At 46.1% G+C, this 16865-nt stretch overlaps 2 protein-coding genes across 3 annotated transcripts in view; one reads left to right on the plus strand and one right to left on the minus strand.

Moving 5' to 3' along the window:
• On the plus strand, positions 1-11593 carry MRTO4 (MRT4 homolog, ribosome maturation factor). The gene is made up of 8 exons (XM_070759477.1): positions 1-104; positions 2947-3005; positions 3261-3364; positions 6688-6769; positions 7621-7688; positions 10074-10225; positions 10328-10404; positions 11208-11593. The coding sequence occupies exons 1-8, from the start codon at positions 77-79 to the stop codon at positions 11376-11378; spliced, it is 741 nt and encodes a 246-aa protein (XP_070615578.1). The 5' UTR covers positions 1-76; the 3' UTR covers positions 11379-11593.
• AKR7A2 (aldo-keto reductase family 7 member A2) overlaps positions 11594-16865 on the minus strand; it is a 17848-nt gene continuing 12576 nt past the window's right edge. For both annotated transcript variants that reach the window (XM_070759471.1, XM_070759472.1), the window contains one exon: positions 11594-11832. In XM_070759471.1, the coding sequence (XP_070615572.1) occupies positions 11671-11832 (162 nt within the window). In that variant the 3' untranslated portion in view covers positions 11594-11670. The remainder of the gene's footprint in view (positions 11833-16865) is intronic.

Genomic DNA, 16865 nt, shown 5'->3' on the forward strand with positions numbered 1-16865 from the left:
GTAGGCATACGAGGCTGCGCCCAAGGCTCCGCCCACCATCGATGCTGCCGGAGGAAGCTACACGTGGGTGGCCGCGATGCCCAAGTCCAAGCGGGACAAGAGGGGTGAGTATGTGTGGAGTTATCTCCCCCCCCCCCGGGGTCAGGGGTCACTCTCTCCCCCCCCCCCCTGCTCTGTTTCTCTTTCTCCTCCCCATAAATTACAATTAGAATTATTTTACTGCCCGTGTGATTGGACACACAAGGAATTTGTCTTTGGTGCATATGCACTCAGCGTACATAAAAGAAAAAGATACATTTGTCAAGAATCATGAGGGACAACACTTCATGATTATGGGGGTCAAATAAGCAATGAGGAAACAATCAATATTAATATAAATCTTAAGGATACAAGCAACACGTTGCAGTCATACAGTCATAAGTGGGAAGAAATGGGTGATAGGAATGATGAGAAAAAACTAGTAGTAAGAGTAGTGCAGACTTAGTAAATAGTTTGACATTGTTGAGGGGATTATTTGTTTAGCAGAGTGAGGGCGTTCGTGAAAACAACTGTTCTTGTGTCTAATTGTCTTGGTGTGCAGTGCTCTGTAGCGACATTTTGAGGGTAGGAGTTGAAACAGTTTATGTCCAGGATGCGAGGGGTCAGTAAATATTTTCACTGCCCTCTTTTTGACTTATGCAGTATACAGGTCCTCAATGGAAGGCAGGTTGGCAGCCATTGTTTTATCTGCAGTTCTGGTTACTCTCTAAAGTCTGTATGACAAACTCAATGACTCCCCCCCCCATAGGGGTTTTACACAACCCTATTTGTTTGTACAACAGCCCTGCCAGATAGACTAGGCTGCAAAACAACGCCCTGAATCAAGAAAGAGGTCAGGGGTCTCCCTCTCTTCCCCAACTGGGCACTTTCTCTCCCCCCCATAAAGACCCCCTCTCTAGGGAATGGCCTTTGCTTTTGCACAACCCTATTTGTTTGCACAACAGCCCTGCCAAGTAGGCTAGACTGCAAAACAGATTGTTGTTACATTATTTATTACATGTTGTAAGCCACCCAGAGTCCGACAGGAGTTGGGCGGCTTAGAAGTAAAATTAATCAATCAATCAATCAACTTCCTGAATAAAGAAGTGGGTTAGTGAGGACAGGGAACCTCCCTCCCAGGAATCAGGGGTCTCTCCCCTCCATTCTTACCGCCCCATAAATCCCCCCCGGGTATCGTTTTTGCTTTTGCACAACAGCCCTGCCAGGTAGACTAGGCTGCACAAAGACAACATCCGGCATGGTTGATAGCGGTGGCCTTTGTCTCCTATTCATTCCCCCCCCCTCTTCAAGGAGGGTGGGGGGAAACCCTTTGGTACCCAAATAGTGATGATTCCCATCTCTTTCGTTGTGTTGAGGATGCTTGGGGTTGTAGTACACTCCAGAGCAGCGGGGTCTCCAACCTTGGCCACTTTAAGATACGTGGACGTCAATTCCCAGAATTTCTCAGCCAGCTTTGCTGCGGAACAAAGGTCTCAGAAATACAGGCTTTTAAACAGACATAAAGGATTTGCTAAACATCTTCAAATGAATATTTTTTTAAAAAAAATTTAAACTATTGTACTTATGACTGTTGTTAGCCACTTTGAGTCTGTTTTGTAATGAGCAGCATATAAATACAATAAATAAATAATAACTAATATTTCACTTCACGCACTTGTGTATATGAGATTCAAACAAATACTTCAGAGGCCACTTGGTTCTTAGCAGCGTTAAAGGTTTCATATATGTTGGTAAAAAATACAAAAATTCTTCAGGGTTCGGTACGGAGAAACAGATAGGTTGGAAGTGTTTTTATGTCTATATGAATTAGGCCGATTTTAAAAAGAGACCATGTTATATATTCTCTTAAAACTAGGGAAATTTCAATTATGGGAGTTGGAAGTCCACAAGTCTTAAAGTTGCCTGGATTGGAGACCTCTGCTCCAGAGTATCCACTGTTCAACTCGGTTTTCCCTTGCTCTAATGCAGTGATGGCAAACCTTTTTTTCCTCGGGTGCCAAAAGAGCATGCGTGCGTGCTATTGTGCATGCACGAATGCCCACACCCATAATTCAATGTCCAGGGAGGGCGAAAACAGCTTCCCATGCCCTGTGGAGACCAGAAACAGCCTGTTTCCCAATTTCTGGTGGGCCCAGTAGACTCGTGTTTCACCCTCCCCAGGCTCCAAAAGCTTCCCTGGAGCCGTGGAAGAGTAAAAACACCTTCCTCCATCCCCACAGAGGTTCTCTGGAAGCTAAAAACTCCCTCCCAGACCCTCTGAATGGAGCCAAAAATCAATGTGTATGTCACACACATGCATGTTGGAGTTGAGCTAAGGCAACAGCTCGCGTGCCAGCAGATATGGCTCCACATACCACCTGTGGCACCTGTGCCATAGGTTCGCCATCACTGCTCTAATGTTTTCCTTTGTTTTTAAGGGCAGGATTCCTTGCTACCATTTACAATATGGCCTTGAAAGTGGACTGGAGAAACTCCAAGGAGGGGATGGTTTAATTGATTAATCTCCCCTACTCCCAACTCATTTCATTGCAGAAAGTATTCTTAGTCGAGATCGGTTGGCCTCCTAAAGCTTATCCCGAATCTCTAAATCTTATATGGAAGCTTTTTTAAAAAAAGAAATACCATAACACTCTTGGGCTGATAGAAGTCACTAGTTCACAACATGGTGGGAAATGCAGATATTTAAAACCAAGTAGCGAATGGCAAATCTGAAGGAGCGTGTATTTGAATTTCTTGCAGAGATTACAGCTGTTTCCTCTATAAATTATTATTTTTTCCTTCCTTCCTTCCTTCCTTCCTTCCTGTTCCATTGTCCTTGCACTCTAGTACAATTTCCAAATGAAACTGCAATCACATTTCCCAAACATTCCCTGTTGAATACTGAACCTGTGTCTTTCTTCCTTGCAGTCTCCTTAACCAAAACCACCAAGAAAGGTTTGGAAGCTAAGCAAAACCTGATAGAAGAGGTAAGCAAAGTGGTACGCCAGCTGTTGAGCAATTGTTCAGTTTAAATGCTCCTTTAAAGGGGTTATTTGGCAGGATTTTGTTAATTTCATGAACATTAGAAAGGATTTCAATTAATGAATTTGCAATTAGCTATAGCAATATAAGCCAGGTTTTCTGTGGGAAAATACTGGTGTGGACCTGTGGGACTTCCTCAAAATTTTGGGTATGGAAAAATCAAGCACGAAACAAACCGCCAAATACTTTTTTGTCCTTAGCTACGAAAATGCGTGGACACCTACAAATGCCTCTTCGTTTTCTCTGTTGCCAACATGAGAAACAACAAACTGAAGGATATACGCAGCGCTTGGAAACACAGCAGGTGAGTGTGTCTTTCGCACAGCCTTGACATTTCTGCTTCTAAAAAATGAAGAAACTTCCGGGGTAACCACACCAGGGGTGGGTTTTGTTGTGAGTGTTCCCTGTCAGCCTCTGGAAATGTCAGACTCAGAGGAAGAAGAAGACGCAGAGCAGAGGAGATGAGAGCGTAGTAGAAAATCCATCAGACATTAGCATGGAAAGCAATTCTTCAGAAAATGGGGGAGTAGCTGATAGTCCTTGGTTAAGTGTCAAATTAAGAGGTGGACGTCTGCCACTGTGTCCGATAAGTAATCCTTTGATGTTTTTGTGATATACTGTGCCAAATTAGATTTAACATGAATCAGAGATAAGATGGTGCCCAGTAATCATGCCTTAGCTCATTAGAGAAGATTTATAGATGCAGCCTGAGAGATCGGAATGTGCCTTCACATTGTAATTTTGATGATTTTCTGGCGTGTCAGAGAAATAGACTATTTAGTTTCAAAATACAGGCCTTGAAGGAGAGTTTGTGGAGCAATTGTAGCTTGAACAGAACAGGTTTTACCTCATCTTGCTGCCGGTTCACATTTTTCCGCGCCAAAATTTACAAAGCGAAAAACAAGATGGCAGCACATGTGCAGTGCTGAAAACCTGGCTTCTACACAAGCGCAGAAGGGAAAAAAAATGTTTTAAAGATGGCGATGACCGACTGGTAGCAACAGAACTGGCTCCGTGATGTCACCAGCAGTTTGCTCCCGGTTCTGTAGAACAGGTGTGAACTGAGAGGACGCCACCTCTGAATCGCACCTTCCCTCCCTATACAATATTCCATTAAATTCTCTGAAACTTGTGACAGGGTGTCTAGCAAATTTGGAAAACAGGGAAATATCGGTGAATCGGCAGTTTGGGAAATATCAGGGAATTTGTGGGGAAAAAATGGAATAAATCAGGAAAAAAACCAAACTGTATTAAAATGTTTAAAAGTCAGGGAAAAATCATGTTTTTTAAAAAACGGATCACGCTGCCTGGCAGAGTCAAGCAGAAAATGAGCGTAACTGTGGCAGCAACTTGCTTCCTCAGCTATCGATATTTCTCCACGGCTTAGCCGTTCGGTATGATGTCATCTACGACCGCGCCTTAACTAGGTCGCAAGTTACAGGGAAATGTCAGGGAATTTCAAAATGCTTTTCTCCTGGACACCCTGTTTTGAGTTCCTTAAAGTCGTTCAAATCTTTACATGACAAGCTTCCGTTTATTCAAATAGGAAAAGCAGAAGCTGAAGACTTTGCTGCCTTGAAAGGGTTGTTGCTGATGTTAGTTGTGAAATTGTGTCTGACCCATCACAACCCCATGGACAATGCTTTTCCAGGCCTTCCTGTTCTCTATCTTTTTTTAAAAAAATAATTTTTATTGGATATAAATATTAAAAATACATTTAGAACATTGATTAGACTTATACACACATGACATAAATACATATAAACAGACATACAAACAAAGCAAAAAAAAGAATGAGAAAAAAAATGGAAAAAGAAAAAGGGGAAAAAATCAACTTCTAAATCTCTTTTTACAGTAAACTATACTGTTGTCATATTTCATATGGTTAAACTATTTCTTTTACAGTTTTTTACTTTCAATATATTTCCTTATTAATATCAGTATTTCAATATCTACATTTTATATAATACAATCAACATGCAAACATTAAGAATTTATTATTATCCATTCCCTAATTCTCTATCGATATTTTTACACTCTACAAATTTCTCGTTTCCTCTACTCTCCTACTTTCCTTTCTTTTCTCTATCCAGCTATAGAACATATCCCAGCTTTCATAAAATTATGTGTCTTATAATAATAATAATAATAATAATAATAATAATAATAATAATAATTTGTTAGATTTGTATGCTGCCCCTCTCCGAAGACTCGGGGCGGTTCACAACAATAATAATAACAATGTTACAATGGAAACAAATCTAATATTAAAAAACAGCTAAAAACCCCAGTCATTTAAAAACCATACAACACACATATACCATACATAAAATGTAAAAGCCTGGGGGAGGTGTCTCAGTTCTCCCATGCCTGGCGATATAGGTGGGTCTTAAGTAACTTGCGAAAGACAAGGAGGGTGGGGGCAGTTCTAATCTCTGGGGGGAGTTGACTCCAGAGGGCCGGGGCCGCCACAGAGAAGGCTCTTCCCCTGGGGCCCGCCAAATGACATTGTTTAGTTGGCAGGACCCGGAGGCCAACTCTGTGGGACCTTATCGGCCTCTGGGATTCGTGCAGTAGTAGGCGCTTCCAGAGGTATTCTGGTCCAATGCCATGTAGGGCTTTAAAGGTCATTACCAACACTTTGAATTGTGACTGGAAACTGATCGGCAGCCAGTGCAGGCCACAGTGTGTTGTAGAAACGTGGGTGAATCTGGGAAGCCCCACGTTAGTTCTCGCGGCCGCATTCTGCACGATCTGAAGTTTCCGAACACTTTTCAAAGGTAGCCCCATGTAGAGAGCATTGCAGTAGTCGAACCTCGAGGTGATGAGGGCGTGAGTGACTGTGAGCAATGACTCCCTGTCCAAATAGGGCCGCAAGTGGTGCACCTGGCGAACCTGGGCAAACATCCCCCTCGCCACAACCGAAAGGTGGTGTTCCAATGTTAGCTGTGGATCGAGGAGGACGTCCAAGTTGCGAACCCTCTCTGAGGGGGTCAATAGTTCCCCCCCCCCAGGGTAATGGACGGACAGATGGAATTGTCCTTGGGAGGCAAGACCCACAGCCACTCCGTCTTATCCGGGTTGAGCTTGATCTTGTTGACACCCATCCAGACCCCAACAGCCTCCAGGTACTTCCACTATACTTTTTCCTTAAGACATCATCAAATATTCCTAGTAAAAAGGTTTCTGGTTTCATATTAATCTTTTGTTGTGTTATTTTTTCTAACCATTTATGTATTTTGATCCAGAGTTTTTTGATTTTAGGTTCTCTATCATCCTGGAGTCCATTTAAGCTTCAGTGCCCCCATCCAGCCACCTCATTCTCTGTCGCCCCCTTCTTCTTTTGCCCTCGATCGTTCCCAGCGTTAGGCTCTTCTCCAGTGACTCTTTCCTTCTCATTGGATGGCCAAAGTATTTGAGTTTCGTCTTCAGGATCTGGCCTTCTAAAGAGCAGTCGGGGTGGATCTCTTCCGGCACTGATGACCAGTTGGATCGCCTCGCAGTCCCAGGGACCCGCAGGAGTCTTCTCCAGCACCAAAGGCCTCCAACTTTCACAGCCACTTGAAAGAGTACCAAAGCTTTTGACATTTCACTGGGATCTTTTTTTTTTCTTTTTTCTTATTCCAGGATATTTTTTGGGAAAAACAAAGTGATGATTGTGGCACTGGGTCACAGCCGTTCGGATGAATACAAGGATAATTTGCATGAGGTAATTTTAAAAACCGTTAAGATTTTGCTTCACTTGCCTGTGGCTACTGTATGAAGCAGGCCCTTTTCCCCCCAGGGGTCTCAGAATCCAGAAGCCCCTACCCTGGAGAAATTTATTTATTTATTTAATTAATTAATTAATTAATCAGACTTCTATGCTGCCCTTCTCCTGGGACTCAGGGCAGCTCACAGAAGGCAAGTACAGAATATAAAGAAATCTAATATTAAAAATACATTAAAATCTCAACATAAATTATACTCTAACCCCCCTAAATATTTAAAAAACAATCATTCCCATTCATTCCATCATTCTTCACTCATGGTCCCAAGCCTGTCGGCAGAGATGTGTGTTCAATGCCTTACAGAAAGCGAGGAGGGTAGGGGCGATACGAATCTCTGAGGGGGGAGTTGATTCCAGAGAGTCAGGGCCATCACAGAGAAGGCCCTTCCCCTAGGCTCCGCCAGGCAGCATTGACTGGTTGACAGGACCTGGAGAAGGCTGACTCTGTGGGATCTAACCAGTCGCTGGGCTACATGAGGCAGAAGACAGTCCCATAGGTAATCTGGTCCCATGCCATGAAGGGCTTCATAGGTCATAGCCAACACTTTGAATTGTGTTCGGAGACCAATCAGCAACCAGTGCAGCTCTTGGAATGTTTGAGAAACATGGGCCTATCTTGGCATGCCCATGACTGCTCGCGCGGCTGCATTTTGCACATCTCCAAATCCTCTTCGAAGGTAGCCCCATGTAGCCGCCCTGAGTCCTTCAGGATCGGGCGGCATAGAAGTCGTATGTATGTATGTATGTATGTATGTATTTTCACTTCCTCACTTGGTCTTTCCTTCTTTTAGGTCAGCAAGCATCTGCGAGGAGAAGTTGGCCTCCTTTTCACAAATCGCACCAAAAATGAAGTTATAAAGTAAGTTTTTCACAAAAAGAGAACATCCCAAGATTTCAATGGGAAAAAATGGATTTGGGGGGAGGGGGGAATTTTGGAAGCTTTCAGTGGGAGCTTTTTGAGAAGGGCTCTAACCCGACATCCTTTGCCCTTCTAACCAGCCTGTGGGCTGCCCCGTAACATTTTTTTAAACCCCAAGATAAATAGGGTAAATTGCAGAATTTCAGTTTGAATTCTGTGCCTCTCTGAAGCAAAATACAATCTAGAAGAGAGATTCTCACTTTGCAGTATTGCTGGTTAGTTGTAGAATCAGTTGCCCCGTATGCTCATGTATCCCAGTGGCCAGTTAGGTCCCACAGTCGGCCTTCTCCAGGTCCCATCAGCCAATGTCATCTGGTGGGACCTAGGGGAAGAGCCTTCTCTGTGGCGGCCCCGGACCACTAGAACAAACTCCCTCCGGAGATACGTACTGCCCCTTCCCTCCTGATCTTTTGTAAAAGTCTGAAGACCCACCTCTGCCGGCGGGCATGGGGGCCATGAGTGATGAGACTGTCTCCAGCCGATATTATGAATGATTGAATTCGATGAATGTTTATGTCTGTATATGGGGTTCTTAAATCTTTTAGCAATTTGTATCATTCTTTTAAAGTAAATTAGATTTCTTTTATATATTGTTGCATTTATTTATTAGATTTCAATGCCGCTCTGAGTCGCTTTGAGAAGGGCGGCATCGAAATCTAATAGATAAATAATAAATCCTGTTTTTAGTTAATCTGCACTCACCGTCCCTATAGCGTTTCTTGGGGGGGGGGGATTAATAGTTCTCCCTTCACCTTTCTCTCCTCATCTCTTGTGGCCCTCAGAGCTGACAGCAGATTTGGACAGTGAGAAGGTTGGGAAGGAACATGAGCCAGTCCTGGAGTCTGGGGAAAGCTCTGCGTCAGAGGCAGGGATGGAGCCAGGGCTGTCTGACAGTTATCAGCTGCCTTTGGAATCAGACATCAGTGAGGCAGAAGAACAGCTGGAGCCTGTTCCCAATGTTGCTAGACGAAAGGAACAGCTAAGAAATAAGGGTCGACTTGGGAGTAAGGCCACAGGTGGACAATGAATGTTACCTGCCATAGGGAATAAAAGAGGAGCAAAAGGAGAGGGGACTTTGCAGGAAACAATTGGTTCATTTGGGCAATGATCCGTTCCTGCATTCTTGCCAAGTATTGTCTGTTATAGTTGTGGAGCCTGAAAAGATATCGTCTTGGCAGCTCTCCAGCAAGCCTGATGAAGGTCTGTAATTGGAAAATACGTTGGCCAAGACTTTGCTGGAGAGGAATTCTCTGTAAACTAAATAAAAAGGGGGATGTGGAGTCAGCCTCACATTTTTAGGGAAGCCTAGGTCAGAACAACTCTTGCTGTCCAGGTGATACTTGTTGTGAGTGCTCCTCGACCACCTCTGGTAATGATAGATTCTAAGGAGGATGAGCCAGGCCAGGGGTAGGAAAAGTTGGCTCTTCTATGATATGTGGACTTCAACTCCCAGAATTCCTGAGCTAGCATGGTTGGCTCAGGAATTCTGGAAGTTGAAGTCCACATGTCATAGAAGAACCATCTTTGCCTACCCCTGAGCCAGGCCCATCTTTGTACATTGGGCCAATGGTGTTGCCAACTGTGCAGATAATGAGAATGAGGGGAAAATAGATCTGGATGAAACCGAAAGACCACCAGAGGTGGCAGATGCCAATAACAGTAGGGTTTGACTTAGAGAAGGAGGAGGAAGATCATTTGAGCCTTTGTTAGATGCCCGCTTTAGAAGATTAAGAAAGAAAAGATTAAGAAAAAGACAAGAATACTTGTATGGGAAAAGGAAGTAGTATGTAGTTTGTTAACTCTAGGGAATTGTTGACCACTCCCCAAAAGTATTTAAGGGCGGCCAATGGGAAATTCGGGGTGGAGTTTCAACGTTTTGTAATGAAGTCCATTGATGTTTGGGGTTCCATCCATGTTACGCTAGCCAACTGTTATTTCTCTGCTAGAATCCTTAGAGTAAAAGTGCCCTATTTGCGGGGAGTCTAGAGAACTGTAAATATAAGTCAGTGAAACTGGAGACTCTATCTCCTAAAGGAAAGGGCAAATTAGCTTTGATCTTCAGCAGCAGCCTATCCACTGAACTGTTATTTTTAACTCCTCTCACTGAGAAGCTGTCAAGATGAATTCACATGCATGACTTTGGTTTGTGTAAATGACACTTTCTGTATAAAAAGATTGCTTTGAAATATCAGCGAGTGGATTCCTCCTTGGTTTTCAATCTGCGTAGGTCTGGGATAGAACAATACGACAGGAGGATGCGAGAACAGAGTTCCTAGTCCTTATGAATTTCAACCCCACCTTCCCTTCTCTTATCCTCGTTTGCAGGTGGTTTTCCCAATTCAGAGAAACTGATTTTGCCCGGGCTGGAAACAAGGCTATCTTCACGGTCAATTTGGATATGGGACCCCTGGAGCAGTTTTCCCATTCCATGGAACCTCAGCTGAGGCAGCTCGGATTGCCCACAGCCTTGAAAAAAGGTTGGGAACCTAATCAGAAGAAACATCGGCAAAGTTCTTTTACCCTCCAGGAACCTCTCTTCATTTTTCTCCTGTATTCCCCCCCCCCCCATCTCTCTTTAGGCGTGGTGACACTTCTCTCCGATTACGAGGTTTGCAAAGAGGGGGACCTCCTGACCCCAGAACAAGCTCGCATCTTGGTGAGTGACTGGCTATAGACGATCCTACTTTCATAGCTGCATTTCCCATTTCGCACCATACTTGGGAATTGCAACAGAAACTCAGAAATTGAAACACAAACCAATGCCTTTGGTTCCTTCACGGACACTTTTAAAATACTTCCCCAGACTGATGCCCCTCCGAGTGCGAATTCTGACTAACACGGGAGAAAGATAGACTTTATTTAAATATCCTAGTGTGTCCTCTTTTTTTTTTTTTTTTCAAATTCTGGGGGTTTTATTACAAGAAGCAGTGCCTGGACATTTCTTCCACCTTGTTACAGAAGTTTCACCCCCTTGTCTTTAAATCCTGGAGCTTTGATTCACCATATTTTTTGGAGTGTAAGGAGGAAAATGTTTTGGGGGAGGAAAATGTGTGTGTGGGGGGGGGAACTACCTACCAGATATTCATTTTAGTCTGCCAGCTTCAGCACATTATTTTATCTGCTGGTTAGGGCTGGGGGGGAATATTCAGAGGGGGTAGCAATGCAAACAAGCCTGCAAAGACTTAAGGCTGGGGGAAAAAAAACTTATTCGGAGTAGCAATGAAAAAAATCCTGCAAGCCAGGATTGTTAGCACCTTGTTAGGGCTGGGGGGGAAAGCTCCCCCCCCAAAAAAAACTACATTTGGAGTATAAGACGCACTCAAATTTTCAGCCTCTTAAAGCTCTTTTACTGAAATTCAGAGGCCTTCCCAATTTTTTCTGTATTTTAGAGACTGTCCCACGCAATTTTATTTTTCCGTTTTGAGTGCTGCGGTTGAGACACCATGCTTTTAATTTCAGAAACTCTTTGGATACGCAATGGCCGAGTTTAATGTGACGATCAGGAGCATGTGGGATGCTGAGACGGGAGAATTTGAACAGCTGGAGACCCCCACAGGAGATCCTTCAGGGGAGATGGAGGAGGAAGAAGGAGAGGAGGAGGAGGAAGATGCAAGTAATGAAGAAAACTAGCACCGAAAAAATAGCAGTAGACTAGGAGTTTCATAACTTCTGCTCTCTTCTTAATGGAGAATTGAACTAAGCATCCTTTAAGGATACTGTCATAATATGACTTTTTAAAAGGCTGTGTATATAATATATTTATATATATGTCTATAAAATGTATAAAAGAACCTACAGCGCATTCCGTTGTCTTTATAACCAATTAAAGTTTGCGGAACCAATAATTCGGGTCTGTAGCAAGCACTGTTTATTTCCACTTTTTACCCAAGAATTGAGAGCTCCGCTGCCCCTTGGTATGCCTTCAGCGGAAGTAGTTTGGGCAGTCATGGGCCGCAAAGTGCCAGGCTTTCTCGAAGGCCTCCACCACACTGGGGGCGAGCGGCCCCTCCTCACTGGAATGGAGGTTTTCCTGCAACTGGTCCATGTTGGACATCCCAATGATCACAGCGTCTCCGTATTTCTCCTGCGGAAAGGAAGGGAAGAGCCATGTTAATGTATGCGCAGAGGAATCCTTGTTTACCAAGGATGGGCACACAAAAACGTATTGGAGTAGTTTTGAATAACTAATCAGTCAACTATTCAAAATTTGGAGTTATATACCTAAAACAAAAAGCTGTACAGTGGTACCCCTACTTACGAACTTAATTCGTTCCTTGACCAGGTTCTTAAGTAGAAAAGTTTGTAAGAAGAAGCATTTTTCCCATAGGAATCAATGTAAAAGCAAATAACGTGTGCGATTGGGGAAACCACAGGGAGGGTGAAGGCCCTGTTTCCTCCCAGGAGATTTACTTATTTATTGGATTTGTATGCTGCCCCTCTCCGCAGACTCGGGGCAGCTAACAACAATAATAAAAACAGCATGTAACAATCCAATACTAAAACAACTAAAAAACCCTTATTATAAAACCAAACATACATACAAACAAACTTACCATGCATAAAATTGTAAAGGCCTAGGGGGAAAGAATATCTCAGTTCCCCCATGCCTGGCGGCAGAGGTTGGTTTTAAGAAGCTTACGAAAAGCAAGGACGGTGGGGGCAATTCTAATCTCTGGGGGGAGTTGGTTCCAGAGGGCCGGGGTCGCCACAGAGAAAGCTCTTCCCCTGAGTCCCGCCAAACGACATTGTTTAATTGACGGGACCCGGAGAAGGCCCACTCTGGGGCACCTAACTGGTCGCTGGGATTGGTGCAGCAGAAGGCGGTCCCTGAGATAATCTGGTCCGGTGCCATGAAAGGCTTTATAGGTCATAACCAACACTTTGAATTGTGACCGGAAACTGATCGGCAACCAATGTAGACTGCGGAGTGTTGGTGTAACATGGGCATATTTGGGAAAGCCCAGGATGGCTCTCGCAGCTGCATTCTGCACAATCTGAAGTTTCCGAACACTTTTCAAAGGTAGCCCCATGTAGAATTACAGTAGTCGAGCCTCGAGGTGACGAGGGCATGAGTGACTGTGAGTAGTGACTCCCGGTCCAAATAGGGACGCAACTGGTGCACCAGGCGAACCTGGGCAAACACCCCACAGCTGAAAGATGTTGCTCTAATGTGAGCTGTGGATCGAGGAGGACGCCCAAGTTGCGGACCCTCTCTGAGGGGGTCAATGATTTCCCCCCCACCCCAGGGTGATGGACGGACAGATAGAATTGTCCTTGGGAGGTAAAACCCACCACCACTCCGTCTTATCAGGGTTGAGTTTCAGTCTGTTGACACCCATCCAGACCCCAACAGCCTCCAGGTACCGGCACATCACTTCCACTGCCTCTCTAGATTCCTAGAGAGGCCCCATGGAGGCTTGTCCCCACCTTTTCTGGCCCAGTTTCTTCCCAGGAGATTCCTAGAGAGGCCCCACGGAGGCTTCTCCCTGCCTTTTCCAGCCGTTTCAGGAGATTCCTAGGGAGACCACATGGAGGCTTCTCCCCGCCTTTTCCAGCTGTTTCCTCTCAGGAGATTCCTAGAGAGGCCCCACGGAGGCTTCTCCCCACCTTTTCCAAACCTCTTTCCTCCCATGAGACTCCTAGAGAGGCCCCACGGACAATGTTCCCTCTAATTTTTTTTCGGTGTGGGCGGAAAAGTATAGTGTCTGAGCAGCAGTCCCATTGGGACTGGGCGGCATAGAATGAATGAATGAATACATAAATAAATAGGAAAAAAATCCCATCTTTTTTATTAAAAAAAATTAATAATAAAACAAAACCAAAATCTATTACAGTGGTACCTCGGTACTCGAACGCTTCCTTTCTCGTACATTTCGGATACCGAACAAAATTTTCGGCAAAAATTTGCTTCGGTATCAGAACAAAAATTCGGATACCGAACAGCCACAGAAAATTTTGTTTATTATCCGAAATGCTACAAGATCTGTGGGGACGGGGTGAGACGGAATGGGAGTTGGAATCCGACACGCCCATCCTGGCCGCCCACTAAACAGCCTCCCATGTCTCTAGTCTAAACGCTCCAAGCTGTAGGAAGGGACCTGAGGCGGCGTCAGACCCAACTTTTTTGCCTAACTTTTTTTTCCGCTCTCTTCCCCCGGCCGCGCTGCTCTCCGTTTCTGTTCCGAACTCGGCTTCTAGTCCGCCATGAGGCTGTGGCGCGCGCCCCGCTTCCTAAGTCTGGACGGGCCACGGTGCCTCGAGCCCCTCATGGAGTACCTCACCACCTTCACGGGCAAGAGCGGCCGCCTGCTGAGGGGCACCGCCAATCGTCTCTGGGCCGCGGTCCCCGGCGTGGGGAGCCTCCGCCAAGTCCACTTCCAGGATCGCCAACACGACGGGGTTCCCTCGCCTCCCGCTTGGCAAGATAACTTGGTCCCAGTTGGGCCGGCGGGTTTCGGGAGGGAGGGAGTAGAATGGTTTCCTTTGTAGCTGGTCAGTCAGAGAGAAACAAAATGTCCATCCCTCGCTCCCCCCCTCCCTCGTGGGGGGACCCAGAATGCGCGACTCCTAAAAAGTTGTGTTTCCCAGCCTTTTGTGGAGGGCACTCAGCAGCGCCGGGAACGTCAGCAGCTTCCCTTTCTAATGTGACGTTCCCGGCGCTGCTGCTGCTTGAAGGAAAGCCGCCCTCGCCGAGAAGGGGAAAGTTGGTGTAGCTGCTTAAAGGGAAGAAGGAGCCCCCGAAACTGCCGGTATTGCAGCTGCCCCCACCCTTCCTACACCTTTCCGCTCCAAGCTGTAGGCAGTTTCGGGGGCTCCTTCTTCCCTTTAAGCAGCTACACCAACTTTCTCCTTCTCAGCGAGGGCGGCTTTCCTTCAAGCAGCAGCAGCGCTGGGAACGTCACATGAGAAAGGGAAGCTGCTGACGTTCCCGGCGCTGCTGCTGCTTGAAGGAAAGCCGCCCTCGCTGAGAAGGGGAAAGTTGGTGTAGCTGCTTAAAGGGAAGAAGGAGCCCCCGAAACTGCCGGTATTGCAGCTGCCCCCACCCTTCCTCAGATCTTTATCCCATAGGAAATAAAGGAAATAGGGGCTGGAAACCAATTAAACCCATTTCCATTATTTCCTATGGGATAAATTAATTCGGTACTCGACCAAATCGGTTCTCGACCACACTTCTGGAACGGATTATGGTCGAATACCGAGGTACCACTGTATTATTAAAACTAAAACAACCAGCAAAAACAAAAACATAACTATTAATAAAAACAGGTGAGGGCTGGGGGGGTTTCTCTCTGTTATTATTTTAAGTGTTTTAACCATATGCTTTAAATCAAATGTCTTATTCTCTCTCACTCTCTTCCTTCCACTCTCCTCTCTCTTTTTTGCTCTCTCACTTTCCCTTCCTCTCTTCTCTTTCTTTCTCTCTTGCTTTCTCTCTCTTTTTCTCTTCTCTCCCCCTCTTGCTCTCTCTCTCTTTTTCTCTCTTTTTCTCACTTTCTCTCTCCCTCTCTCCTTTCTATCTTGCTTTGTCTGTTGGTCTTTCTCTCTCTCTCTTGTTCTCTTTCTCTCTTTTCTTTCTCTCTCTCTTTCTCTCGTTTTTTTTTCTCTCCTTGCTTTCTTTCTCTCTCACACTTTCTCTCTCTTGTTCTCTCTCTCTTGCTATCTCTCCCTCTCGCCCCCCCTCTCTCTTGCTTTTTCTCTCTTTCACTCTTTCTCTCTTGTTTTTTCCGAGCGCTCGCCACCACTGCAGCCATTGCTGCGGGAGGAGCCGGAGAAAGGGGCGCATCGGGGAGACGGGCAGCAGCGGCGAGAAGACATGGGCGCAAGGGGGCCGGAGGCACTGGGGGGTGGAGGCGGCCGTGGCGCCGGCCTCCACACTTTCGTTGCTCCCCACCCCAAACTCTAACGCCCGGCTCCTTGCGTGGCCCTAGAAAAGTGTGCATGGGGGGTTGTTTTTGGCCTTAGAGGTCACTACCTGGTGCAGGTGCTGCTGGTGCCCTCCCGTGGGGCCCCAAAGGATATTTGGCGCCGCCCCCGCCAGGGAAGCTCCAGCTGGGCGGGCGCTGCTGGTGCCAGTACCTCTGACCTGGAGCTATTTTAAATGTTCCGGGCAGGCTGGCAGGGGGATGGGGAGCACGCACGCACGCACGCCCGACATTCCAAATCCTGCCTCTGCTGTGAGAAGAACGCCTGCCCCGCCTCTCCTGTAGCCCTTTCGCTGACAGCCTGGGACAAAAGCACTCTCGGCGAAGGGACTGCAAGAGGGGCTGGGCAGGCGTTAGCGGCCGCATGAGGAGGAGGAGAAGCTGCTGCATCCACCCCCAATCCCCCCCCCTCCCTGGGCGCCTTCCAAAGGTCCCTGGAAAAAGGCAGGAGGTAGCAGCAAAGCGCGAGGACAAGCAGGCAACTTGGCGGAGGGGAAGCACTGAGGGGCTCTCCTCCTTCCCCACCCCCGCGCTTCTCTCCTGCCCTGGCTTTTGCTTCGCCCTACGATTTCCCCGCAGTTCAAGAGGCAAGAGGCAGCCTAGATGAAATTGCGGGGAAATCGTGGGGCAAAGCGAGAGCCAGGGTGGACTCGCAAAGGCGGGCTCGGGCTGCATGAGGAAAAAGAGGCGGAGGGACCTGCAGCTCGGTGGGCGTCTCCTCGCGGGACAGAACCCTCTCTCCTGTGCGCTAGCTTGAAAAAGGGTGCGCCATCCTTGGAATTTGCCCACGCCCCAGCTCACTGCACAGCTTAGAGGGAATTATGCCCACGGAGGCTTCTCTCTGCCTTTTTCGGTTACAGTTTCGGTGGCTCGGATTTGTAAGTGGAAAATGGTTCTTGAGAAGAGGCAAGAAAATTTTGAACACCCGGTTCTTATCTAGAAAAGTTCCTAAGTAGAGGCATTTGTAGGTAGAGGTACCACTGTATTCATAATATGGAGTTATATACCTAAAACAAAAAGCTTTATTTGGAGTTATAAGTAACAAATTAGAAAATTAGTGATTGGTCCTGTCTTTAAAGTGGATTTTACAGCAACAGTCTGTTAATATAAGTAACAAATTGAGACACCCAGGAAAGGTACTAGAGGGGTGGAGAAGAAGTAGAAAGGAAGGGAGAGAAGGAGTGAGGTGGAGGGA

Source organism: Erythrolamprus reginae, chromosome 8 (genome assembly GCF_031021105.1).
Source record: "Erythrolamprus reginae isolate rEryReg1 chromosome 8, rEryReg1.hap1, whole genome shotgun sequence".
NCBI lineage: Eukaryota > Metazoa > Chordata > Lepidosauria > Squamata > Dipsadidae > Erythrolamprus > Erythrolamprus reginae.

Excerpts from the sequence above, each read along its gene's own strand:
- MRTO4 (XM_070759477.1), top strand. The coding sequence starts at position 77 with ATGCCCAAGTCCAAGCGGGACAAGAGGG. Across the intron at positions 7,689-10,073 it reads ACCAAAAATGAAGTTATAAA|GTGGTTTTCCCAATTCAGAG; the intron begins GTAAGTTTTTCA and ends CCTCGTTTGCAG. Across the intron at positions 10,226-10,327 it reads GCCCACAGCCTTGAAAAAAG|GCGTGGTGACACTTCTCTCC; the intron begins GTTGGGAACCTA and ends ATCTCTCTTTAG.